The sequence below is a fragment of the Ursus maritimus genome, unplaced genomic scaffold, assembly GCF_017311325.1.
Source record: "Ursus maritimus isolate PB19 unplaced genomic scaffold, ASM1731132v1 scaffold_15, whole genome shotgun sequence".
Lineage (NCBI taxonomy): Eukaryota > Metazoa > Chordata > Mammalia > Carnivora > Ursidae > Ursus > Ursus maritimus.
Window position 1 is genome coordinate 36,186,780 of NW_024423897.1, and position 27,480 is coordinate 36,214,259.

At 39.5% G+C, this 27,480-nt stretch overlaps 1 protein-coding gene across 2 annotated transcripts; it reads right to left on the minus strand.

Annotated features, from left to right (window-relative positions):
- Positions 1-226: 226 nt before the first annotated feature.
- On the minus strand, positions 227-27,480 carry IL7R (interleukin 7 receptor). Of its 2 annotated transcripts, none has more exons than XM_008692647.2 (8): positions 27,275-27,480; positions 23,288-23,426; positions 13,029-13,186; positions 8,313-8,470; positions 6,135-6,297; positions 5,119-5,212; positions 4,160-4,235; positions 227-3,748 (listed from the first exon to the last, which is right to left on the minus strand). In XM_008692647.2, exons 1-8 carry the CDS (start codon positions 27,354-27,356, stop codon positions 3,248-3,250), a joined length of 1,371 nt encoding a protein of 456 aa, XP_008690869.1. In that variant the 5' UTR covers positions 27,357-27,480; the 3' UTR covers positions 227-3,247. The 2 variants fall into 2 exon arrangements, with proteins under 2 accessions (XP_008690869.1, XP_040486437.1); XM_040630503.1 differs by having other exon boundaries at positions 23,288-23,442; positions 27,275-27,461.

Sequence of the window (27,480 nt, forward strand, 5' to 3'; positions counted from 1 at the left end):
GACATGGTGCATTTCATCTCTGTAACCCCAGTGCCTAGCATAGGACAAAGTAATGCAAAGCAGATACTCAACAATTTGCTGTGAATTCCTTAATTTGTGAATTCATTCCTTCATTGCTGTGTGAGTTTCCCCTGAAAATCCAAATATGAAATGACTGCAAATGACACCAGAATGTGTTCAGTGGCTGAGGACTGAATTCCTCACAGAAGACAAGTACAGGCGCAGAGAGGTGCATAGCATTTTATTAAATATGAGATGGTAACACACACTGGATACTTATATACTTAGCAGCTCTGCGAAATGTTTGTAATGCATGTGGGAGGTACACGGTCAAATCAGAGACCTTCGCTGTAGTGAATGCCGGAGAGTTTTTAGAATAACATCAAAGAAAAACCACTGAGCTAACACAATGCTATCTGATCTGTACCATTCCAGTTGTCTTATCACATAGTCTCACCGTCTTCCTGGCCAGTTCCATCTTGCAGCCCCCCCAGAAGAGCTGGGAAAACACAAGGGTGCACATCTGAAATAGCCTATACTTAGCTTTTCTGAAGCCAGTTTCCATGGAAACCAGAATGACGGGAGATGCGAAGGCTAGTGGAAAATCAGTCGAATAAGCCAAGGCTCCCTAGATCCAGCCAGGATTGTTTAATTGGCCAAATGAGCTGCCTGTTTAACAGCTGTCATTTCATGCCATGTAGAACTAGCTGTTTACATCTCCGCCTTCTGCGTCGTCTCTCGCCAGCGTTTCTTTCTTAATGAAATCCAAAGGGAGGTTGGTCAGAACAAACTTGTAATCTGACATTATACCTTGTCCTTAAGTAGAAGATCACACCTTAGCAGCAGTTATGATTATAAGAGCATGATACATGGATTTCAAATCCCTCCAGTAACAGACAGACATTCACACACGAAATTCGAACGATAGTCTGTGCCCAGCAATACTGAAATACGGGATTTTAGAGCTGGAGTGACTTGGATCTTCCTCCAGACTTATCCCCTCATTTCTTCGAGAGATTGTCTATTATGTCAGGAAAACAAACTTCGGGCTTTCAGTTCGGACTTCGCACCTAAGGTGGAATAACTTGCCTGTCCTTTCTGTGCCCCAATTTTCCCATAAGTCAAAGCTAACCACACACTTCATCGGACCTCTGTGGTAAGGTACAAGAGAACTAGGTTGGCATGAGGTTTCCTGTGATGACCTCCTCTTTGAGATCTGGTTCCCATTTCTACAAAAGGTAAAGAGCACATGTCCACCTGGTGGAAAATGTCTTCTGCTGTTGACACACCAGGCAGATTCTGTTTTTCCTCCATGTAAATGTGTACCACTTTTTTGGCATTTTCCCTGATATTCTTCAACAGGGCACTTTGAACACGCCTCTATTGCGGCACTTTGTGTGATTATCATCATTTGTTTACAAAGCTGCCACTTTCATTAGATTTTCCACTTTATGAGGCCCCCAACTTTATTTGTCTTAGTTCCCCCACGCCCAACTCTGTGGTTGGGACATAGCAGGCTTTCCATAAATACTTGTCAAGGAAATGAAAGGGGTAATGCTTATGGAAAGGCTTTGAAAATCACAAAAGCACTAAACAAATCTAAGGGAAGGTGAGATTATATTCATCACTACTGATTCAGAGAAAAGGATTTGGAAAGTACAATGCCCAAGGGAAGAAAAATGATCTTATTATCAGTAGACCTCTAAGTCAGCAGATAAGATCTGTTCGATAAAATTTAAAACCCCCTTCCCAGATATCCCAAAACAAAACAAACAAGAAAATTAAAAACATGTCACCCCCTAACGAACTAAAAACAGAACAAAAAGATACAAAAATATCAGCAACAACAACAGTGATAAACCCCTGAACAAAACCAAACCAAGCCCTGAACCTATGCCCTTCCTGACTTCCTGCGCCTCGGCTGCCCTGTGTGGCTCTGATGTACCCAGGGGCTGGGGGCCTGAGGGAGAGGCCTCCGCTGTGCTCTCCCGGGCTGCAATTGCTCAGCTGCCTTGCCTTGGTTTGAGAGAGTCACTGGAAATTCATCTAGACCAAGAAATGCAAAAGGACACCTGCCAAATCTTCTATATCTTCAAGAACACGGCCAAGTCAGCTCCCTCACTGCGCATGCTTACAGTTCTCCCTGAAGCTCATGGCAAGATACAAGGCCGTAAAACTCAGGACAGTCTGTAGACACATTTGGGTTGGGGGCAATCTCTACACACACAGGAAGTTTATTCCTGGCTTATTGCTCAAATGCACCTGCGTCCAGAGCTGGCAACAGATTCTTCTGTTATTGATGGGTGCCGCTGGGTGGTGGTAGCAAAAGAATCCTGCTCTTGATAACAGCAGAAATTGTGGACTTCTCCTTTTTCATAAAAACAAAATCAGATGGAATTTGTGGCTTTTTCTTGCCTTCTTCAGTTTTTGTAGACATGGCTGGCCATGGTAGTTCACGTACTATGGGACCCTTTCTTTCTCTTAGTCTTTTCGCTTTGGTGGCCATGTCCTTATGTGTCTGGGAAACTCCTGGCTTATGCTGCTTGTCCTAGAATGAGTATTTGTAACTTCCCCTCTCATGTTCAAAAGTGACCCAATTTGGACAATATATTATATAGCCATCTCCGTTCATTATTAGTGAGGTTTGGCACTTGTGAATGGGACAGCCCCTAGTCAAGGGGAAGGCACATGGCTTGGGGGGGGGGGGGACCACAGTTAGACTCCGGCCATCAAACCCCATGCTGAGTGGGGACAAAATGGACAAGTTACTTAATGCCTCTAAGCCTCAGTTTCATCATCTATTAGAAAGGAGAATAATAATAATAACAATTGCGCCAGTGCCCGGGATTACCGTGAGGATGCAGGGAGACAAGCTATGTAGAGCACAGGACACACAGTGAGTCCTAGTAATGGTAGCTACCACCCCTGTTCTCCTTTCCCTCTCTCTTCCCTTACCCTCTGCCTGCCTCCCGCACCCCTCCTCTCCTTCACCTTTTATTTCATTCTTTCCTGCTTCTTTTTCTTTCTGAAATAATGGAATCACTTGGGTTGCCTGAAGCAGAGTGCTTCTGCCTCAAGCCAAATGCCCCTGGAGTAGGGAGGAGTGGTCCAAGCTATGTTTCTGAATCCTGTAGATTGCATGCAGGGCTGGCATTAATTTTGTCTTCTTTGTGCTGCAAGGGAAAGTAAGTAGGAGCTCACTCATCTTTGTCTGTCATCATGGTTCCAGTACTGCGTTTCTGACAATTCACTGGTTTTGGTAGAAGCTGGACATGGTGACATATGCTTCCTCCTGACTTGATCCCAAGGAAGTGAGCACAGGCTGTCCCTGGGCAGCTTGGTTCAGTGTCAGGATTCCTGACTGGAAAGGAAATGGAGCGGGCACAGTGCTGTTTGTAGTTCCAGGGCCAGGCAGCAGGCCCTGGTACACATGAGGCCCATTCTTGCCACCTTCCCCACAGTCTGGGAACCTGGATGAGGGTTGCACAAGGGCCTCACACATACTGATGCTCCCAGCCAGGCATCCGAAGGGTGAATCTCCTCTGAAAGTTTTTGGGGTGATGACTGCATGCTCCGATGGCCAGGTGGGTCCCTGCGTACCCCCTCCAAGTCTCTGCTTTTCAGACTCATCTAGTTGTGGAGAAGTGTCTTGCAGAAAGCTTTCTGCTTCATCTCTAGCTTGAATGCCATCCACCTTATGAATCTGGCAGTCCAGGAAGCTTTCAGGATGGAAACTCACATTCAAATTCTGCACCAAAAAAGAAAGCAAGCATTGAGAGTGCTCCAGAGGAACACATGAGCAAAGGTTCAGTGCATGGAAGGATGTAAAGAACCTTCTGACAAGGGTCTACCAGAGAATGTCGGAGAATTACCCACATGTTCCAGTTGACTCTGCCTCTGGAGACACTCTGATACATCAGAGTCTGAAGGGGCTGGCTCTGCCCTCCAGCCCTGGGGAAGCCTGGGAGACTCCCGAGACTTGTCTACTCATTTTAGTTTCCGACCTCTATGGAGGTACAGCCAGGATCTCATGAGGCACCCTAGTCATGGGATGCACAAAAGACCAAAACTTGTGGTTCAGCGGTTCCCTATCCTGCAATATCATCCTTGGCTACTGGGATGCCTCCGACATTGTGGTAGAAGCACCAGAAGCACTCACCTTTTTTGGTTTCTTGCACAGTTGTTCCAGAGTCTTCTTATGATCGGGGAGACTGGGCCACACAATAGGTTTAATTCTGAAATAAGAGGACATTGAGAGAGAGGAAATGAATGGTGAGGGAGCGTGCACAGTACGTCTTTCCACTCATTCTGAGCCAGAAATCAGAAGAGCAGATTTCTAGTCTTGGATCTGTCACAACTAGGTGGGTGAACTTGGACAAGTGACTTGCTTTCCCTGGCCTCAGTATCCTATCAATTCACAGAGGGGTCATTGTCAGTCATCTTTGCGAACACCTCTGGGAGAGAGTGCTGGGGAAGAGGAACAGTGAGGTTTGGCAATGGTGTAGCTATGAAACCAACACTTGCCCTGTGCATCCTTTCCTAATATAGGTGTTGCCGTCTTATTCCTCCTCTCTACTGGCAGCAGCTCCTCTGCTCTTATTCTGGTGGAGATAAGGAATATTTTCTAAGTCACCCAGGGAAATTGTTTTAAGGTGTTCCTTTTCAAGTTGGAGTCTCATGAGAATATGCGGCACTGTGCTGTGGGCATCTTCCTAGAGCATTAATAACTTGAAGGTACGTGTCAAAAGCATCATTTTTATAATGAAGCAAATATGGCTCTGTCATGGGGCAGAATACAGAAGTCCCATGAAGTCGTGTGCTGAAATTCAAAGCTTCAAATACATTCTGCCCCCGTTGCCCAGACATTTTGGAGGCATAGTTCCTATTCCTTTAGGAGAAAAAGTTTGGGAGGAGGGTTTGCCTTATATGTCCAATTTCCATATTTTCACCCCTTATGAAATTAACTGTTGAAATTCACAGTGCCCTAGGCTGGGAGGAATGTGGGCACTATAATTCCTGAAATGCCTTATTCCCCTTTGTAGTTTTCTCATCAGTAAATAGGATTAGAGCTCCAACTGTCTGGGACCCCATGTAACCATCCTCTTGATTAATGTTCACCTTTTTTTCCATAATGCACAGGCCAAGATGACCATCAGAGCCACAGAGAAGAAACTCAGAATGCTAATAGTTAGTAAAACAGGATCCATCCTCCCTGGAATGCAAGGATAGATCTTGGTTAGCAATCATTAACCATGCAGTGGGGGAGGCTTTCAGGGTGCTTTGAATTTATTTAGAACTTAGGACCATTTATTATTTCTTCAAAGTTGCTTTTCAGTGAATAGGATGTTGTACTAGCTTTATGCACTAGGAATTTTGGCTTCAGTAAGTGGCACTGAATTGGGTGACCAGGTCTAGAAAATCTGTCACTTGAAATATAAAAGTGACCAGGCATTAAAGCTGGCAGCACTCTCTCCCCAGCCCCCATCACCAAGAGAAGGAAGCCCTGGAGAAGAATGCTGAGGTGGGTGCTGTATGCTGCAGGCTCAGCAAGTCCCAGTGGGAGAATGGGAGGCTGGGGTGGCAGAACGGTTCTCCTCATACCTCAAAGAGAAGGTATGTGTGCAGTGTTTTGGTTCCTCAGGGGCCTGCCTGAGCCATGTTCTTTGGTTTCTCTGGCCATTCTTGCTTCCTAGACCACATGGATATCTTTGTTATTCTGAAAAAGGACGCAAGGAAGAGCAGCGCTCGCTTGCCTGTCTTCCATCACCAAAGGTGTTCCCTGGAGGGGCTTTACAGAGGCCAGCCATTGGGATTCCAGTCTAAATAGGTAAAGTGGAGGTAGCAGGTGGGCATTTTGTTCAGAATTAGTAGCAGCTCCCAAGAGCACCTAGGTCAGTAGAGTCATTAACGGTACCAGTAGAGTCATTTGATCAACAACTGCTCCCACCACGTCCTTGTTCTTCGCCAAAGGGGCAAAGATGGCAGGCCATTCTCCAAAAGCAGTGTAAGAATGCCCTCAGGGGAGTCCTAACTTGTGGGTTTATTTCACCTCTCTGGCTTTCACTCTTGCTCTCACAACACTTTGACACGCAAAGCACTATGCAGGGCACAAAGACTCTGTAGTCACTTCCCACCTGTGATCTCTGGAGTTCTGAAGTGGAAGGTTGGACTCCATTCACTCCAGAAGCCTTGAAAATAGTTGGCATTAGGGATGGACCGGACTTTAATCTCATACATTGCATCAGGTTGTAGCTTTCTCTGTAGGAGTGTCAGCTTTGTACTGGATAAGTTCACACGCTAAAGAGCAAAACATGCCATTACATTTTTAGGATTGAAAAAGAAGTGCTGCCCAGATCCCCAGAATCATTTCAAATTGAGTGCCTTTTGTCACATGGGTACTCTTATTAGGAAAAGGAGCTATGACGTGGGGAAGACCATGTGTGAGCACCTAAATGTGTGAGCTCCTACCAGTGGTCAAGGAGGACAACAGTACCATGGGTCTTTGTTTAGGTAAGCTGGGCTCTCCCACTCCAGGAGGATATAAATCACTCCCAGGCTCCCACCTTCCTTTCCACACTTCAATTTCTGCCCCCCCTTTTCTCCCCTTTCACATTCCAAGGGGAAATAAAAGGGAATGGTAAGATTAGTGAGTGGGAATAATTTCTCTCTAGAAAGATACCATTCTACATTGTAAGTAGCAATATAGAGACAACAGTATCTTCAAAAATGTGTATTACCCTTAAGAAAGAAAACATCTTTCAGTTTGATTGGTAAAAAGTTAATATTCCATTGTTATTTACATTTATACTTATGCAGTTATTAGTTTTCATATATTTATTGAATTTACATATTTCTAGTTTATGAGACATTTCCAAGTTTCTTGCTAATTTTTCTGTTGTTACATTTGTCCTTTTCTTAATGATTTATAAATCCCCTTTATATATGAAGGATATTAACCATCTGTCAGTTGTATGTGTGGCAATTTAATCCTAATTTCTAATTTGCATTATGACTTTGATTATTGTGTGTGCTGACATTTATAAGCCTTTATTTTTATGTAGTCACACGTATCCATCTTCTGCTTTTTTTTACTGCTTTTATGCTTAGAATATTCTTCTTCATCTCAAGATTATGTAAACATTTACCTGTATTTTTTCTATCTTGTTTAGAGTTTCACTTTTACATAATTTCCTTAAATCATCTTTTTATTTATTTATTTTTTTATGGAGCGAGTTAGGTATTTAACTTAATTTTTTCCGCAAGCAATGAACCGACTGCCCTGATATCATTTATTCAAGATCCTTCCTTTCTCCACTGTAGTTGCTTTTCCATTGGCGCAATTTTCAAATAAAGACTCAAGAAGGCAGGATCAAGGTAGCCTAGTTTGTTTGGTGGATGGGTAGAAGCAGGGAGAAGGCTGTTTAGGGCAGACATTACACTTAATATAAGCACTGTACGACAGCATGCTATGGACAATGAAGGCTAATCCTGGTCTGACAAAAGGAAACAGAATAGATAAGTAGACACTCTTTTCACCTTGAGAAGGAGAAGCCATCATCTGGTTTTGCCCATGTGGTACAAAAAGGACAGAAGTTAAGCCAATAGGCTCAGAGGAACCTGCAAATCTGGGATACCCTACATTTCTCCCATCTTTTCCCCAAGACAGGTTTCAGGGACAGCCAGACCATTCCAATGATAGTGACACATGGAGTCTAACTAATCCTTCAGATTATGATACAAATGAAGTTTGTTACTTTGAGGATGAAGAACTCAGGCTTAAAAAAAAACATGAAGAAAAATATTCCACTCCCCTCCTTACTTCAGGCTGCTTCCTGTGAACCAAACTGTGGCTATGACCTGGTGACGGTTTTTGCCTGATTTGCTGTGAGAGTTGTGTACTTTTTGAGACCCCGAAATAAAGAGGACTGATTTGGTCTTAATCTATATTGTTAATTCAACAGCCTAATTTTGAAACATTATAAAAACAAAAAATAAAGCAAAAAAAAAAAAAATTAGAGCTAGAATGGGATGGCCCAGAGAAGATCGAGGTTTTGTGAAACCTGGAACTATTATACTTTGGGGACCTTCTTTCAGAAAAAGGTATCTTTTGAACACAAAATTACTAGGGGCCCTCCCCAGGTAAATGTATCTCTGGGACAATAAAATTTATAACATTAAGAAGTTTTTATTTTATAGTTTTATATAAGTATTTTGTAATTTTGTGTATTTTATATACATTTACTTACTAAGTATATTTATATATCTCTCTCTTTATGAATGTCATAATGGAAAAATGTAGTTAATCTACATACCATCCAGTCATTTTCCTTTTTTTCCTGGCGATAGGCTACTTCATGCATTAATTCTTTCACATACTTCTTTTGTGAGTGAGATGTGTTAAATGTCACCAGAAAGTCATTTGCTCCTTTGCGATAGATGACTCTTATGTCAAAAGGAGCCTCAGGTTTAACTGGAAAGGAAAAAGAAAGGAGGTCAGTCTATAGGGCAGTCAAGAAAATAATTATGCTTTTTAAAATTCATCTATTCTGTAAATCACATTCTCTTTCTGGGTCAGTAACTGGGCAACAATTCAGAAAACCATTTCTTCTTCTTCCTTGTTCACAGCCTGACTACACTTTTCAGCCTCCCTGGCAGCGGGGTGTGGCCTTGTGAGCAATGTGGGTGGAAGTGATGTGCACCACTTCCCATCCTGGCCCAGAAACCTTACATGTATGGCCCTATGCTAATTCTCCTTCCACCACTTGGAGTCATATGTTGAAGACAATGGAACCACAGGATGGAGGAGCTCTGAATATTGTTCGGAGGAGCCTCACCCACAGATTGGAAATATCCATTTTGGCTCTTAAGTGAGCAAGAAATAAACTTTTGGTTGTTGAGATATCATATGTCTTAGGGCTTATTTGTTATAGCAGCTAGTGCCAATTCTACACGAAATCATATTCTCTTTGCCTTTTGAATACTAGAGAACTTGCTACTAACTAGCCCCAAAACAGGAGTATTTAAACTTGGAGTCCTCATTATTCCTATAAAATCAGGTTGTAAGCTGGGAGCCTTGTACCTCACCTCAGCTATGTAGAAGTTGAGGGCCTGCATCCTGGCCCTAAGCTCATAACTTCCACTGTGATTTCAGTCTAGTTTGTATTAGCTCTAAATTCTTCTCTGGTCTCTTCCTCTGCCTGCCTGCCATGCAAAGTTCCTCTTAGAATTACATACATCATATATGAAATGGTATTGGAGGGAGATAGGTTTTATTCTAGGCAGAACCAACCCAGAGAAAGGTACTACATTCCTTGAAAAGCATGCATGTCAGGCAGCCTCCCCACCATTGTCCAGGGGCTTTCCTGTCTTGGGTTCTTAGCTACTCTATAACCCAAAGCTGGGATGTTAGTTGTCTAAAGATGGGACAGCCACTTTTTTGCATGGTTGATCTCAGACAGAGATGGGGAGCACGTAGACTAAAATCAAAGCTAAACCTATTGTTAACGAGAGAGTATGTGTTCATCAAACTCTTACTCTGTAGACTGAGCTGGATTCTAGGCTATCTGATTTGGGCTTTTCAGGCCAACTTGGTGACCCAGTAAAGTGTACTCATGTAGGGGAAATTTGGCTCACTTATTGTAGTCCCTTGCTCATAGTGGTAGCCACCTAAGGGTTTCTCGCATTGCCCCAGAGATCCTGAAAAAGAGGAAGTGTCTCCTTCTTTGCCCTTCAATGTCTTGTAAAAGAGGAAGTTTATTCTTTTTTACTCTTAGATGACTACAGGAAGGGAAGGTGCCCTGGGGGAATAAGGGGAAAGGAGGGTGGGTATAAAGAAACGGACCAACAGAGAATACTGTCAACCCTTTACACCTGCCAAGCCAGTTCCTACTCTTCATTCAAGGGAATGATTAAGATTCACATTCTCAACGAAACCTCTGATACTGGATTCCTTGTCTCATTCCCATCTCCCAAGGACTCCCAACAATGGAAGAATTAAGGGAAGGACGGACTGATATTGATTATACACCTACTAAGCTCCAAGTGCTTTACTTACACAAACTTCCACTAATGATCCCTTAGTACTGCTATACTGATGAGGAAACTGAGTCTCAGAGAGTTTAATTAAGTTCAGGCTCCTATAAAATGGTTTGATAGTATTTAAATCCAATTCAGTCCAATTCTGAGGCTCGCTCTTCTTTATTTGGCTTTTGTTTCTGTGCTCCATTATCTCACACTGGCTTGTCCAGGTGTCCTCCAAATAGGTCTGCCTCTGGCCCAAAGGGTGTCTTTGAGCACATTAGAAAATTTGCTTATTCATTCCTCAAGCAACATTTTTGTAAGTTAATTTATTCTGGAAACAATCTGAACAATAACAGAGATTCACATCACCAAGACAATTGGGAAGAGAGGAAGCTGCCCCTCTAGCCTTATCAGAGAGCCCACGCCTAAAGAAGGGGAAGTAAGTGAGGGCCAGGTGGTTGCAGGAGAACTCTGGCCTAGGGCTCAGTCAGGGGCTTCCAGTTTAAATTCAATTAAATGACAGTTCTGCCAATGAAATATCACCTGAAGAACCAGAAGAAAGTACTACCGAGCCACATGCCTCCACTACCTCTCATCCTGCTTGCTTATGGTTGCTTTCCAAAGCCCCAAGAGGCTCATAACTCCCAGTTCACAGAGGCCCATGCTACCAGGTGTGAGCACAACTGCTTTTCCCCCTTTGCCCCTCAGATGTGACTTGTTAGGTTTGTTTCTGCTGGAGTATAGAAAATGTTTCTGCTGGAGTATAGAAAATGGGCCTCTGAGAGCACTGGGTATAATTTGGGGTTTCAGATGGACAGGGTGCCACCTGGAGTCTTGAGTATTAACATGCTCACTCTCTAAAATGCCAGGAGTCTGTCAGAAGACTGAGAATCTCTGTCCTCTCTACCTGCTCTCAGAGAAGTGAATATATATATTTGCAATTCCAGTGGCAAACCTTTAGATATCATGCTCTTGTGCAGTGCACTGACTGACCATCCAACCATAACAGCCTGGTCTACAAATGACAAAATCCAGCTTGCTTGTGTCCTGTAATCAGAATTACCTTGTTGTTGTTCTCACCTTCTTAGATAGCACTTACATAGATTGTGGCCTACATTGCTGTGTGGCCACCATGCACAACCCTCTGCCTAATGTCTCTTTTTCACTATCTCTGCCTTTTTACAGGATAATTATTCACAGGTAGAACTTCTGCTTTTACTCTTTATTTTACCAATTTGGTGAAGCAAAGCTGAGATAGACTCAAAGTTTCTCACCTCCTTGTTTTCTCTAATGAGTAGTTCTCTCTTACCTTTAATTGTCTTTTTGGGCGCTGAGGAAGGGATTGAGAATAGGGAGAGAGAGCAATCCATAGTATTTAAAACCAGCAAAAGAATGCCTCTCTTCAATCACTTCAGCCAATTTCCCCCCTGTGTATATCGTTTCATTTATGAATCCCATAGGTAGAATAAATATGGGTAGTTTTATAATTGCACTGATGCATTGTAATTGGCTTAGACGTTCTCCTACACCGAGCCTCTCTGAGGTTTTGGAAAGAACTTTATTCACTCCAGGGTCATAATCTGTAAGTAAAGGGGAAAAAACTTCTTGTGTCTATATTCCTAATCTTTCTGATTACTTTGATTTACTTGCCTGGTAACCAAATGGTGAATTGGTAATTAATATAGACTTATAATCAGGTAATTGAATGGATTTACTAATTCATATTATTATGTATATGGACATTATATAGAGCCAAAGGAAACATGTAGATGAGTTTATCAATTCAGATTATAATTTTATTTGAAATATAATTATTATATCTTTTTTGGCAAATTGTAATATGAATATCCTCAGGCAAATTAGATTGGCTATGCCTCACTTCTCAAAACAAGTCTCTTAGGAAGATGTGATAGTAATTTCATGTGTCAGCTTGGTTAAGCTGTGGTGCCCACTTGTTTGGTCAAACACCAGTCTAAAAATATCTTTTTTCTTTTTTTAAGACTTGATTAACATTTAACTCAGTACACTTTGAATAAAACAGATTACCCTCCATAAGGTGGTGCTCCTCATGCCATCAGATGAAGGCTTTAAAAGCAAAGACTGAGGGTGCCTTGGTGGCTCACTCAGAAGAGCATACCACTCTTGATCTTGGGGTCATGAGTTCAAGGCCTATGTTGTGTGTAGAGATTACTTAAATACATAAATAAACTTAAAAAAAAAACCAAAACAAAGACTGAGATATCCTGAAAAGAAGCAATTTTGCTTCACGATTACAATATAGATACCCTGCTTGAGGTTCCAGACCATGACCTTACCCTGTGAGGTTTGGACTCAAGACTGCAGTATCCAATCTTACCTGAGTTCCTAGCACTCCGGCTTGCCCTATAGATTTCAGACTTGCCAGCTTCCACAATCATATGAGCAATTCCTTAAAATAAATCTCTTTCATATCTATATCTCTATGTACATCTCTATATTTTGTCTATTTATTATCTATCTATCTATCATCGATCTATCTATCTATTATCTATCTATCTATCTGTCTATCTCTTCTATTGGTTCTGTTTCCTCTGGAGAACTCCAATACAGAAGTCATATTTACTTTTCAAAATAACTTGATAATTTAACAAAACACACTCAGAATATGGTGGGTACATGGGAAGAAGACTACAAGGAATTCAGGAGAAGGTAAGATGAGGAAGGAAAGGACATACATTGGTGGAGGACAGAGGCTCAGAATCAGTGCAGCTTCACACAGATGAACTCCTCCTGCAATCATCATCTTTCATAGTTGAGTCTGAAGACCCTCAGAATTCTCTTGTAATAGGAATTAGTGGCCTGTGCTTCACAACTTTCATTTCTTTAGAAAATTCCTTCCATTAGGGAATTTGCTATTCTCTGTTAAAAATAGCTTTCAAGATTTGTCTACTTTTAACATTATATCCAGAAAGAATCAGTGTCCTCATATATCCCCAAATGGCAACATAAACCTATATACAACTTCTTACCTATCTCGACTATGTTCAATTTCTTGGAAGTTATGTTCTTTCCTCCAAGCTTCACATATATTTCGCTGTCTCCAATGAGTAAGAATTTCTTTGTCTTAATGACATACATGTCTTGCAGTTTATCAAAAGTCAGGCATTTTACATTCAAAAGGGCTCCACTGTAGAAACAAAAAGGGAATTCATCTTAATCAAGTAGGAGTTTCTGTACAAAATAGAATAGCATTACATTTACATTTCAGTTGTGTGACTTCAACTTTGTCCATAGGTATGTGGATGGGCAGGTGCTTATGAGAGAGAGAGAGGGAATTAAATAATGTGTCTTCTTGCTACCGTCATACCTAGTGATGATATCTCAGGCATTAGATGCACCTGAATCTGAAACGGTCAGAGGATGTTCATGAAAAAGATGGAAAAGACTTATTTTTTAATAATCAATCATTGAAAAACAAATACTTTGTTTAGGTGAGAAGTTAATTGCTTTTTGATGTCCTGCAGAAATAAATTGAGAAAATAAAACGTGTAAAGAAACATCGACCAAAAAAATAAAGGAAATGATACAATAGTCTAAAGAATTGTATACATAAAACCATACATACTTAATGGGTTTTTCAAAGGTAATTTTGACTGTGCTCCACTTTTACCTCATCAACAGACTTTAAAATCAACCCTCTTCCCATGTTCCCTAGCTTAACACACAATAACCATACTCTAGGAATTGAACTCTGTCACTTTTGTCACTTCCTCTCCCCAATTAGGATCAGACTTTCAGGAAACTGAGGAAGAGAGATTGTTGCCTCCTGTACAACTAACATCAAAAGCTCCACATTGGGGCACCTGGGGAGCTCAGTCGGTTAAGCGTCTGCCTTCGGCTTAGGTCATGATCCCAGGGTCCTGGGATTGAGCCCTGTGTCAGGCTCCCTGCTCAACATGGAGTCTGCTTCTCCCTCTCCCTCTGCCCCTCCCCCCCACTCATGCACACACATACTTTCTCAAAAAAATAAAATCTTTTTAAGAAAACTCCACATTGTACTTTTTAAATAAAAAGTAAAAGTTTGAGTTCCAGTAGTAGCAGAACAACTTATATCATACTAGTCCTCTAACATATAACAGTTATAAACCTTGGACAAACTATTTTTTGGAAATCCTATTTAAAAGCTTTAGAGAGTAACCAAAAGTATGCAGAAATGACAGGGAACTTTATCCTTTAAAAAAAAGGTGGATGAGATCCTTGTTTCTGCTTTTTTTTCTTTGTTTGATGTCATTCCTCAGGTCACACTGTGATAGGCATCTAGAATCTAATGGAAAGCCACAATTTCATTGTCTTGAGAAGTTAGAGGGACGCCTGCATGGCTAGATATTTTTAATGGGGAAAAGCCTAGAAATGAGGAATCTATGGAGATGTAAGATACCAGATCTGCATATAAACTCTTCTCATATCATTATATGTCCCTTTAATTGTCAAATGTGGAAGAGACTGTAAGGAAACCATGGACTAGCAATAGCTAGATGGCTCTAGAAAGAACTGAGCGCAGATTTACACGCTGTCTCAAAAGAAAAGAGAATTTGAAGATTAATGTGGTCCTGTTAACCAACTAGCAGGGCTGAAACTAACAATCAGCAGAGGAAGTTAACAGACTCCAGGAAACTTATAACCAGTAGTTTCTTTCCTACATTCAAAAGTTACTACAAATGACTAAAGAAAGAAAAATGAGACCCATAGTCAAGACAAAAAGCAATCAATGTAAAGCAGTCACTCTAAAGTAAGCAGATGTTGGAATTAGCAGAAAAAGCCTTTAAAGCAGCTTTTGTAAATATGTTCAAGGGCTAAACAAAGAATATGGCCATAATGATTGAATAGATGTGTAATGCTAGTGGAGAAGTGGAAACTGTAAAAGAGAACAAGATGAAAATACTGTAACCTACAAGTAAATCTAAAATTTGTAAAATATAAAGACTGTATTGGATGGGCTTAATGGCAGATTGAAGATGGCAGGGGAAAGGGTCAGTGAACTTGAAGACAGAGCAATAGCAGGTTTTCAGTCTGAAATAACAGAAATGCTCGGTGACCTATACGATGATATCATATAAAGACTGTATTGGATGGGCTTAATGGCAGATTGAAGATGGCAGGGGAAAGGGTCAGTGAACTTGAAGACAGAGCAATAGCAGTTTTCAGTCTGAAATAACAGAAATGCTCGGTGACCGATAGGATGATATCAAGGGGATAAATAAATACATAATTAGAATTCCAGAATAAGAAAAGATAAATTTGGATTAAAAAATAGATAAAAAATAGTGGCTCCAAATTTCCCAAATATAACAAAAATGTCTATTTTTAGGTTTAAGAAACTCAGCAAATCCAAGCAGGATCAATCCAAAGAAAACCACACCTAGGCACATCACAGTTAAATGGCTGAAAATGAAGGCAAATAGAAAATTTCGAAAGCATCTAGAGAAAAATATCACTTCTGATCAGAAACTATGGGCACAAAAGACCCTGGAATAATCTCTTTAAAACTCTGAAAGAGAGAAAAAAATATGTTCACCTTGAGTTCTTACATGCACAAAATATTCTTCAGAAGTGAAGGTCAAGTGAAGATATTTCCAGATGTATAAAAATTGAGATAATTTGTTTTAAACACTTCTTTAGACCAGAGGGCAATGATACCGTGTGGAGCTGCAGATCTACAGGAGGCAACCAGGTATACCAGAAAAGCTACACTTCGGTAAATATAAAAGACAATATATATTTCATTCTTTAAAATTATTTAAAGATAAATGATTGCTGAAAACAAATAGTATAACATTATTGTGGCATTTATAATGTATGGTAGAAGTAAAAATATATGACAATAGTGCATAGGATAGGATGTGATAAGTGGAGCTATATTGTTGTATTGTTGCACGTTTCTTCTATTTTATATATGAAATAGTACAATATTAATTCTAAGTAAACTATGAGAAGGTTGAATATTGTAACTGTTAGAGCATTACTAAGAAAAAGATATTGCCCAAAAGTACAAATAAGGAAGAAATTGAATATCTCAATAGCTCATTTCTCTCAGAGGAATTACATTTATTATCAACAAACTTCCCTGTCGAGAAAACTCTATGCCAGATAGTTCCATGCTGGTGAATTCTATCAAATATATAAGAAATAATGTAAATTCTACACAAATTACTTCAGAAAATAGAATAGAAATAGACCCTATCTGACTTATTTTATGAAGTTAGCTCAACCCTGGTACCAAAAGCCGGCAAAATACTACAGAAAAGAAATTTACAGAAAAATGTCCCCCTAGAATGTATATTGAAATTTCCTCAAGAAAATATTAACACATTGATGTTACTACTATGAGAAAGAGAGATGATGTTACTACACATCCCAGGAAATCAAGGTAGATTCAGCAATCAGAGATCAATCATACAATTCACCATATTATAAGAACAAAAGGCATAAATAATCTGATTACCTCAAGTAATACAGATAGACATATGACAAAATTCAACACCCACTTATGATAATAACTCTCAGCAGACAATTAAAAGAACACTACCTCAACCTGATAAAGGAAATTTACAGAGTCTATAGTTAATATATTAATGGTGAAATTGTGAACATTTTCCCCCTTTGCTAAGGACAAAACAGGAATATCCACAACTATAAAATATCTAGGAGAAAACATAGGAAAATATCTTTCTGATTTTGGGAGTGGACAAAGATAGTAATGACACACACAAAAATTAAACATAAAAGAGGGAAAAAAAGACATATTGGACTTTCATTGAAGTGAAAACTTCCTCATTAAAATACACCATTAAGAAAATGAAATAGCAAGCTACACATTGGCAGAAAATAGTTGTAATGAATATATCTGACAAAGGAATTGTATCCAGAACATATAAAGAATTCATACCCATCAACAATAAAAGGATAAATAACTCAGTAAAAAAGACAAAAGGCTTTAACAGACACCTGTCACAAGAAGGCATATAAATGGCCAGCAACTACTCAAAAAGGTGGTCAACATTATTTGTTATTTGAGAAATGTAAAGAAAAATCACGAGATACTATTTCAAAGCCGAATGTCAGAGATGATGTGTAACTCTCACACTTTGTTGGTTGGAGAGTAGAATGGCTATAACCTCTTTGGAAAACTGCTGGGCAGTTTCTTATAAAGTTAAACACACACCTACCCTAATGATTCAGCGATTCCACTCTGAGGTTTTTACTGCAGAGAAATGAAAGTGTGTATTAACAAAAAGATCAGTAAAAAAAATTTAATAGCAACTAAAAAAATAATAGTCTCAAATTTGAAAAAACTCCAGTATCCATCAAAAGGAGAAAGTATTCAAAGCTTGTGATATATTCATTCAGTGGAATTAATAGTCAGCAGTTGAAAAGATGAGCTCTGAGACACACATCAACATGGATAATTCTTGAAAACATTTGGTGTGTGAGAGAGTTCATTTAGAAAAGAGTAAACAGTGTGTTATTCCATTTATAAGAACTATTGGAAACTGGCAAAACTAAGATGTGATGGATTGCTCACCGGGGATGACTGCCTGAAAGGGGGCAGGAGGCATCCTTCTAGGGTGAAAGAAATGTTCTGTATTGAAGAAGAAAGCAAAGTATGTATTCTCATTGTAAAAATAATTAAACAACGAAGAATAAAAATAAAAGCACTCACTTCTCTTCCTTTCTCAACCCTCCATTTAACTTCCCTCTCCTGTGATAAACATGATTACCAATTTGTTTTTCCTACATGCTCTTCTAGCCAAATAGCCCTGAAAAGAGGGATAGCTGGCTCGAATTCAAAGTGGGAATTGTGGCAGGAAAAAAAAAAAAGGCTTTGTACAGGTTTGCTTACATGGAAAGAATTCTTCACATTAACCAGACATTTTTAAAAAGATCATAAGGAATATGTTCTAAAAAGGTCCTTTACAACCTACAATCCAGAAGGTATTGGTTTTCTTTGGTAAACTGGACGTGCGTATATTTTTCTCGGCATGTGCTCAAGTAAGTGCTTTCTAGGATTGTTCCTGGACTCTGAGCAGAAAGCACAAGTGTATGGTTAGAGGTGAGCTGGATGTGGGGTTAAAATCTGAGGAGGATCCTCTGCTTTACGTGCAGAGTCTCCCAGCTCTGGGCTGCTGTGGTCTTTGAGTGACTGGTTACTCTTCTGCATTCAAACAAAGATAGAGATGGGTGAAGACATTTTAAGTTTATTAATTGGCTAGCTATATTTACTATTTGTGAGACCTTTCTTAAAATTGTCTCACCCTGAATTATAGTTTTTTTGTTAACTGTTATATTTTAGGGTATGCAATTGTTTTGGTTTTGTGTGTGTGTGTGTGTGTGCGTGTGTGTGTGTTGGAGTTTCTAGAGAGTGTGTCTCTCATTGGGCTAAGTGGGTTTTTCCCCTTGGATTGGAGTAAATATTAAAAGCAAATTTTTAAGTTAGGTCAGATGGATATCAGGGGACAAACTTGCGACCAGCACCGCATGGAAAGTTCTGAAGATGGCAACATGTCATAATTGGATGAGTAAGGATAGAAGGAGAGAATTGGAGCAGTATTCCATTTCTGAATTTTAGGTAAGACATATGATGTGGAGAAATTAGAAAGATAATGGCTTTTATTTCAGTCCTTGAGTTTGGAATATATTTGTAAGTAAAGCATGGTGGAATATTCAATTATAAATCCTTAACAGGCAGCAAGGTCTTGGTATTGTTGGAAGTTTAAGAAGAACCTAAAATGGTATTCTTGGTTCACTCCCGCTTTTTGGAGAATGAGATTAATACCCAATGAAATATAAAGGATCACCATATGGTTGGCTTGTGAGCCTGGGCATCCTTTTAAGGGGTCTAAACTCCAGGGGCCGCCCTATATGGAGGGGAAATCATGCCAGGAGCTAAGAAAAACCGGTGGCCTATAATAGACAACCTTGCTTTGTGCAGGTGACCCTGGGCTCAGGTGATTGGAGGAAACTTAGTGTCTTCCCCATGAGTAGTTCAACTCAAGTCAATCCAGTTCATTTCAACTAACTTAACTAAGTTAAAACAATTTACTTGGTTGCTAAATATGTACTGCCAAGATTAGAAATATTCTAATTTCCATCCAATACAATAGCCGCTACCCAGTATGTGGTTATTGAACCCTTGAAATATGGCCAAGCTGCGATGTGCTCTAACTCTGAAATGTACGACAGACTTTGAAGGTTTAGCATGCAAAAAAGAATGTAAAATATCTCATTAATATTTTTTGTTCATGTTGATTACATGTTGAAATGATACTATTTTGGATATATTAGGTTAAATAAAATATATTATTAAATTAAATATATTATTATATTAAGCATGCTAATTTAAACTAAATTAATTTCATCTACTTATTTTTCCTTCTTTTAGATGTGGCTACTAGAAAATTTAGAATTATGTATATGGCTCACACATAAATGTGGATTGCACTGTATTTCTATTGGATAGAGCCATTTTAGGGCATCTTAGGGGGAGACAAAAAGCACTGCAAGTAGCCAGTGTTAAAATTAAACAGAGATCACAATTGAAAATTCCCTGGGCAGACTAAATCAGTTAGTCATATAAGCAAATGTTTGAGCTTACTTTGCAAGACAAGCAAGATCAACTTAACCTGGGTGACTTCTTGCTTATGCCTCTGAAAATCATAAGCAAAACTTAAATCGTTTGCCAAAATTGATAGGAGGTAACCACTAACCAATTTCCTTTCAGTTGAGACAATTCTAATACTATAGCCAATCACTGTAAAGAATAAACACTCATTGCCTTTACACTATATCCGCTGCTTTATAACAACATACCTCTAAGCCTTGTTCCATATTTTAGTTTAAGTGCTCCTGGTTTGCAAACTGTCTTTGTGGTACATGCGCAATAAACTTTCACAAATTACTACTTCAGTGATTTGCTGGCTTTTCTTCTGGTTTTTTTTTTTTTTTTTAATGTTCTTTTGACCGCAAGTAGTACTACAGGTTAACAAATTTGGGCCTGTAGGACCTTCCCAGGGGACATCAACTCTAAGCCACTGACACAAACCCTCTTTTTCTGGAAACAGGGAGAGACTGCTGAGGAGACCATAGCGTCTGCTCCTTTACCCTGTCTCCAGCTTCCTATATTTCCTGCAACTGTGTCTGGTTTAGCTTGATAAATGCATTTCTCCTGATGGGACAGACAGGAATCTACATGGATATATTAAAAACAGAAACAAAAACAAGCTGTAGCTTTTATTCCTCATTTGACCTTGAAAGAATCTATCTCAAAAATATCTAACAACTTTGAAAGTTAGTATGGTTTACTGGAGAAGGACTAAATTAATCACACCTGACAGATACTGCTAGGTAATTCTAGAACATGAGGTAGATTTGGCAGGGTGCCTGTGACACGGGTGGTAAATGATGAAACCAAGAATGACATATGTGAAGTGATATCTGTAGGTAGCACATGGGAGGGACTATGGTGCCCCCAAGAATGTGGGAACAAAGGAAATCTTCTGAGAGCTGACTCTGGAACTTACACAAACATCTAAAAAGCAGGGTTCCCAATTCAAGTGCCTATGGTGTCTATGAAAGTGCGCCTAACTTCAGGACTGAGATCTAATTGTCTACCCACAGAAGCAGCTGGAATTCCGTTCAGGTACTTTTGCTGTATGGAACCACTGTTACCAAATCTGATTTTTAAAGAGAGCACCTACATGTTGAAGTGCTGGCAGCCAATCCTACAAAATTAATAGGCACTTTGAGATCTGAACCAAATAACCGTCATCTTAAAGTCAACAAACAAACTCCCTTTGTTTTGCTTTGTATTTACTAAACAGCCTTTTGACCACATTTTTAATGAAAATCAGTCTACATTGAGAATTCAGTACCATTTACAGGTACTGACCATATGCCAACTACCCCAATGCAAGGTAGTTGTTCTGATCAGAGAGCTTAAGAAATTCCTCAGTCATGGAGCTCCTTAAGTGTTACTACTGGGTTTCTAACCCAGGTGCCTACTTCGGTGCCTCTGTTTTGTAATTCCAGGTACCTGAGAGCTGATTAATGTTCTGGGAATAAAAAAGTTTCAGATTCCCCAGTACGAGTGGATTTATATCAATATACGCCCTACTGGCCCGCTCTGTTCCTCTTCTCCCCCAACACCAACTCCCATAGGTCCTGAGCCCAGCATGAATATCTGGGTATCTATAGTAATTGTATCTACCAATGCGAAATCATCAGTTGGCATGCTGGAAATCCAATCCTGTGATTCTGGCTAATCCAAGTCCATTCCTGAGAGGTGGATCCTCTCATTGAACACTAAGTAATTTGGTGTCTAACCCTGGGAGAATGGTGGCCAGGTCGGCAGGTGATAAACTCACCTAGGAAAATGCCCCTAGTAAGCTGGGAAATAGCACCTGGTTTCTATCAACAATCTGACCTGTGTAAAGACTTCATCAGAAAGCACATTTTTCAGTCATTTCCAATTTCTTCTTTATAAACATGTTAAAGGGACAGAAAGTTCTAATAAAGCTAGTTCTATTGGAAAAGCAATCGAGCCCTGCCAGCAAATATAGCACACTAGGTGACTTTGATTTGAGAAACAATGTCCCCCCTGGGCCTAGGCGTTGCGTGAAAATCCCCCTCGAGGTACACTTTCACAAACACAGCTGCTCTCCAGGAACACCTTAACCTCCTCATATTTATTGTTTCACTCCAAAATGTGTCTTAAGACAATCCTTTTCCAACTGAAATATCTAAATCCAATTGAAAACCCCCAACAGAAGCTGCAAATAGATTACAATATGACAGGAAAAATCAAGAGACTTGCAAAAGGAAGTGGGCAAGTTTGTTCAAGTGGGCAAGGAAGTGGTGTGAGCGAAAGTGGACAGAAAGGTCATGTCAGCCTCCCAAGGAGAAACTACGTGAGCACTGCAGTCCACCAAAGAGCTGGGTGGAGAACCCAAAGTCAAACCTCTGTTAGAGGGGGTTCTGTTCATCAAAATGAGAATGTGGTATGAATGAGATATTTGGCTCTGTTGGTATAGTCTAGTTGCCGTATAGATTCTGGACATCGTAGATTCCTATTCTTCCAATGTTTTATTTCTGGAAAGTGTGTTAGGGAAGTGAACCTACAGAGGCAGAGTGAGAATGTGCTATGGAATTCAAATCCAAGACCATCCTTCTCCAATGACTGTGTCAGGAAGCACTGCATGGACAGATGCGGGAAAATTCCTGTAATTTAATGTAACGCGTGTGGTTTAGAGCTTGTCTAGACTATGTATTAGACGGGCTTGGCTGAGGCTCTACTGAGTTTAAGAAGTCCTCTTTTATGACTGGTTGATCTTGACTCACTTTTCTTAGGAGGAAACTAATTAGGTCATCTGATAATGAATTTGGAGATAGCCCTAAGTTACAATTTCACGTTGGAGTATTTTTTTCCAGTCATCAGAGACAGTAACCCTCAGCAACAAGAGATGGTTTGTGGAGGGAGAAGAAAACTCTCTGAAGTCTTCACCAAACTTTCAAACCAGAGAGAAACTTTCTTTTTTCCTTTGCCTTTTCTCTGCGACCTCATGAAACCAAGAGCTGGATTATTCCTGTGGATTTTTGGAAAATTGATACTGAGGATATCATGTGAAATCAAACTGTGTCAGGACGGTGGAAATTAGGCCTGTACTCATAGATTTCGTTATTTTAATGCTTCTTCCCATTATTTATTATATACTGGATGTGTCTTCTAATTAAATTATTTAAGTATTAAAGTATTTAATCATCCAACCTCCCTATGAGTGAGTACATGTCATTTAACAGGTGAAGAAACTGAGGCATAGATGAGTTACATTACTTGCTTTAGGTTAAAAATCCAAGTCCACGCAGTATCGGGATTAGAAACCAGGCAACCGGGCTCCAGAGTGCAACAAGGCACTAGATTGTCTCATGTTGGACAAAGAAATCTGGGGGAGGAGTCCTAGGAAAGCAAGATTTAAATTCTGCCATGAAGTCAGAAGGATTGTGAGGTCTCCAAGTTCCATACCATCAGCTTGCTGTAGTAGCAAGTCCTGACAGATGAACCCATGAGAGAATCTCTGCTGGAGTCTTTTGGTGAAGAACGGGGAGTTTCAGGAAGTTTTTGGAATCCATTCCATTTTAGTACTTGATAATGAGGCCCCACACTCCCTCCTTTGCTGAGCAGTACATGAAAGGAGAGCAGGATTTCTAGGCACCCATAGGAGCTAGCATTCCTCACCATATTTCAAATTCCAGATTGGTGCTGTTGATGTCCGGGTCATCAAAAGCACAGGTCAGCAAGTGCTGGGTTCCATCCACTTCCAACTGACTGTAGCAAGAGAATGAATAGTCATCCAGCTCGGCATCTTCAAACTCTCCTAGGGAAGAACAAACCTGCAGCTGTTAATGAAGCAAACAAGTGCAACCTTTTGAAACCTGGAATGACATCAATGAAATGGCAGCCTTTGGGGAGACATGAAAGAGTGATTATAGGTTATCTAAGAAGAAAAGCCCAAGGGAAAAGACAGAAGAACCAACACCAAAACCCGAACCGAAAAGACCCCAAACAAAACCAAATCGACGTCTAATGAGCACAGAATTTTCTAACAGAAAAAAAAAAATCATCACAATTAATAAATAACCTCCAAATATTTCTAAATATTTCTGCCATTGCGTTAGTGCATTAGAGATCTAGAATAAGATACTAAATACACTTTCTTTTTTACACTGTTAATCTCTTCTGTTAATTGGTAATTTCGAGTAAGAGATATTTTATCTCCATTATTCAAATGCTACCTAATCTAGCCTTTGACTTTATCACTAATCTGCATTGATTTCCTCCCAAGTATTTCTTTTTTGAATGAAGGAAGATGAGAACTATCTTACAGTCAGAAGTTCATTTTTTAAGGGATAGCTTTTTCTTGCCTTAATAGGCATCCCAACGAAAAGCACAATTGATTACCTCCATTGTGTGAATATTTATTTAAAGCAATTTGTCTTAGGCTACTAAGGCAAATGTGGTTAGAAAAAATTAGATCTGCCAGGATTCAGATCTAGTGCACCTTCACATGAATCCTATAGGTACTGCTTCTGCCTGAAGAGATCCTTCTTCTATAGATATTGTATCTTAAAGACATCAGAATTCTAGACCTATGTAGGGAACCAGAATTTTTTTTTCAGCCACTTTTGGGAAATACAGTCTGTCACAGATGTATTCAATTTCTTAAATGGGGTTGAGGCCCCTAGGATTAAGTAGACATTTTGTACATCTATTTCACAATATTTAATAGAAAAAAATTGTTAGCAAATATACTTGGACTGGGACCTGAGAAAATGCAGCATAACTGAAGCCATTTTCAGAGTGCTCAAGTGTGAGCCTGTGATGGCTTCCAGTTCCATCAGTATGAGAAATTACTTTGACCCGTCAATACTAGAAATTAGAAGTTCCTAGGGTTTTAAATTGGATATAGAATGTACTAAAATTAAACCCCAGCTGAGTGTCCTGAAGGCAATGAAATGTAGAAACAGCATCTTCTTTTCTTAAATAACTAAGTAGGTCTGTGGGAAAGTTAGTAAAGCTGGTTGTGAGTGGACCGACTAGCTGAGTGACAGGTTGGTTCAGTCAAAGCCACAAATCTTGAAAAGCTAGATCTAGATAAGAGCTGTGGGCACCGCTCTTTCTGACCATTCCTAGAACCCACTAGGTTCACAATTCTGCCACTGGCAAAGACTTCTTATGTAATTTCAGTAGGGTATAACCCTCTTCCTGATGACAGGGGATAAATAATGAGGGGGAAACCCACATTTAGGACTCACATTTTAAAGCATGTTCATTCCTAACCTTATAGGACTAAGATCTTATCTCCTAAGAGCTGGCTCTTTTCTCAGTGGAACGGTTCTAGGTGGCTTTAGCCGGCCCTTACTCAACAGTCCTCACTCTGTCTTGATGTTTTCTCTTCTTTGAATCTTCAAGCAATCCTATACAACAGAACCCATGTTACTACTTGAATTCAGACTTCCGTGGATCAGCTTTGTCTCCAAAATTCTTCAACGTACAATATAAGCCAGAGAGAGCACAGTCTAGCAGATGCTGTGTACCAGTAGAACAAAGCACTCCCATCACCCTTAGCCATCCAGTCTGGTGGAGCGAGTCTGATGTATATTTTCATACAATATACAAAGCACTGGTCATACAATTAAAGTGGCTATGTTCTGAGAAGCAGGTCATTGGCTCTTTAGCCAATAAAGTTGCTTTGTAACTAAGAAAAGATCCCCTCAACAACTTGCAAAATTGCAAGGCATTTTACAAAGAGAATATTACACTTGATCTAAGCTGAAAAATTCTTTGTTAAGGGTAATATACACATTGGTTAAGACCTCCAGTGCCAGAACTGGACAGATGTGGGTTTAAATTCTTGCTGTTACACTTTTTAGCTGTGGTCCCTCTTTATGCCTCATTGTTTCAATATGGAAATTCACATTATTTTGAGGAATCATTGAACAAAATATGTGCAAGGCTTAGCTTAGAACACAGTAAGCACCCAAGAAGGGTTAGCTATCACTATTGTCTTTTTTTGTTTTTGAGAAATAAGTAATGGAAAGGTAAAATAAGAATTCTAATTCTGAAACACATGTGAAACCTTTGGGACTCCTTTGAAAAAGAATTCTATGTCAAAGGTATTACTACTAAGGCTTTGAAATTACATAGAATTTTTGAATGGTGAATTAACGTATTATTCTTTAGACACTCACTCTCTAGGCATATTTTTCTATAAAAATTTAATTTTTAGAATATGTATTATAGACAAGGCTGTGTGGTTTAGAAATATTCCCATTGAAAGGAATTAGTTGATTAAAAGTATAAATGTCTTGGACTTTTAAAAAAACATCTCTTTCTTCTCTTGCTCATCCTTGTGTTTTCAAAGAACTAATCTTTCAACAAATAGCAGCTAATTACTATACATCCCAAACTGAAAAGTATTTTGAGGTGGATCAATGTGAATGAGTGGTTAGATCTCCTAAATCAATCTGAAATTTAAAAAGTTGAAGTGAAAACTCAGCTTTCAGTTAGAATTCTTATTTCTTTGAAAAAAAAAAAGTATGGTCCCCCAGGGAGAAATAGAGGGAATAGTTTACACTCTGAAGAGTAAGAATTAGGTGTTACTTGCCAACCAGCTATCTGTGCAAACATAAGGCAACCCTTTCGAATAATAATCATCCCCACAAAGTGATTCTTACATGGTCACACTGTGAAAAATGTCAGCCCTCTGCCAATTCCCTTAGTGAAAATATTCTAGGGATTTCCACCCTTAGTAATTACATGACTTAACATATCTAAGCTGAATCATTAGACATGTGTTTGATAACCTTGATAAGAAAATCCTTTTTAATTCTTAAAGTGAAAGGGCTTAATTATCAGGAACAACTGGCTGGTCCAAATTCCCAGATGGCTCCTATTGCTGCTGTTCTGCCTTTGTCTACAGTTTTGTTGTAATCACAACGTATTTACTAAGTAGGCAGCATCGGCTTCTAGGTGCTAAAGATTTCAAGGATCCCAAAGAGAATTATTATCTGATGATAAATTTGTCGATATGGAGAAAATTAAATATATTTCAATGAGACAACTCTTTCAGCTCTTTCTCTGTTCAGTTATTCACTAAGAATCTCACATAAATCTGTCAAAACTGAAGTATTTTGAAGAAATTTTGAAATACTCAATTCAAATATTGAATGTCTACTATGTTCTAGGCACTCTTTGAGGTGCTAGAGATATGGCATTGGTGAGTGCAGACAAAGCTGTTCTTTCTAGAAATTATTTTATCATGAAAGTCATGCTTTTGGAACCTCCTAAAAAGCTAAGCAAAACAAATCTAGCTTTTTTCTTAACAAGGTAAAACTGCCTTGAAGATTCTCCAATAAGCTCAACCGTTGTGTCTACCAGAGTATTCTTTTTGTAAAAGTGCAGGCATTGACCAACATTTAAGATCCCCATTTAGAGGGTCAAATGCATTCTTTCTGACAATTCTAAGACTTTATAAACCACCCACAGTATTATCCCAGACCCCCTGTCCTGGTGGTTAGAACACTCAGAATGACTGAGTATGTGGTAAGTTCTCGAACTCCATTCCAACCCAGTGTCCAGATCAGGGCTGTTAGGGATCTGGGTAACCTGAAGCATATGCTAGAGATAATTTGAAATCCTAAAGAAAAGGTAGAAATGACTCACCATTCTGTGCATAGCCACTTTCTCCAGAAACGGCTTGAAGTAAATAGAAAACCATACCAAAAGCTGTACCCAGAATCGTCATTCTGAGAGAGAGAAAGAAAGGAGAGAGGAGGTGGGTGAGCCTATGTGTAGGAATGAATGAGAGAGAGAGAACCAGTGACAGAGGGACAGACAGATCTACAGCTTTAGCACTTTATACTTACTTA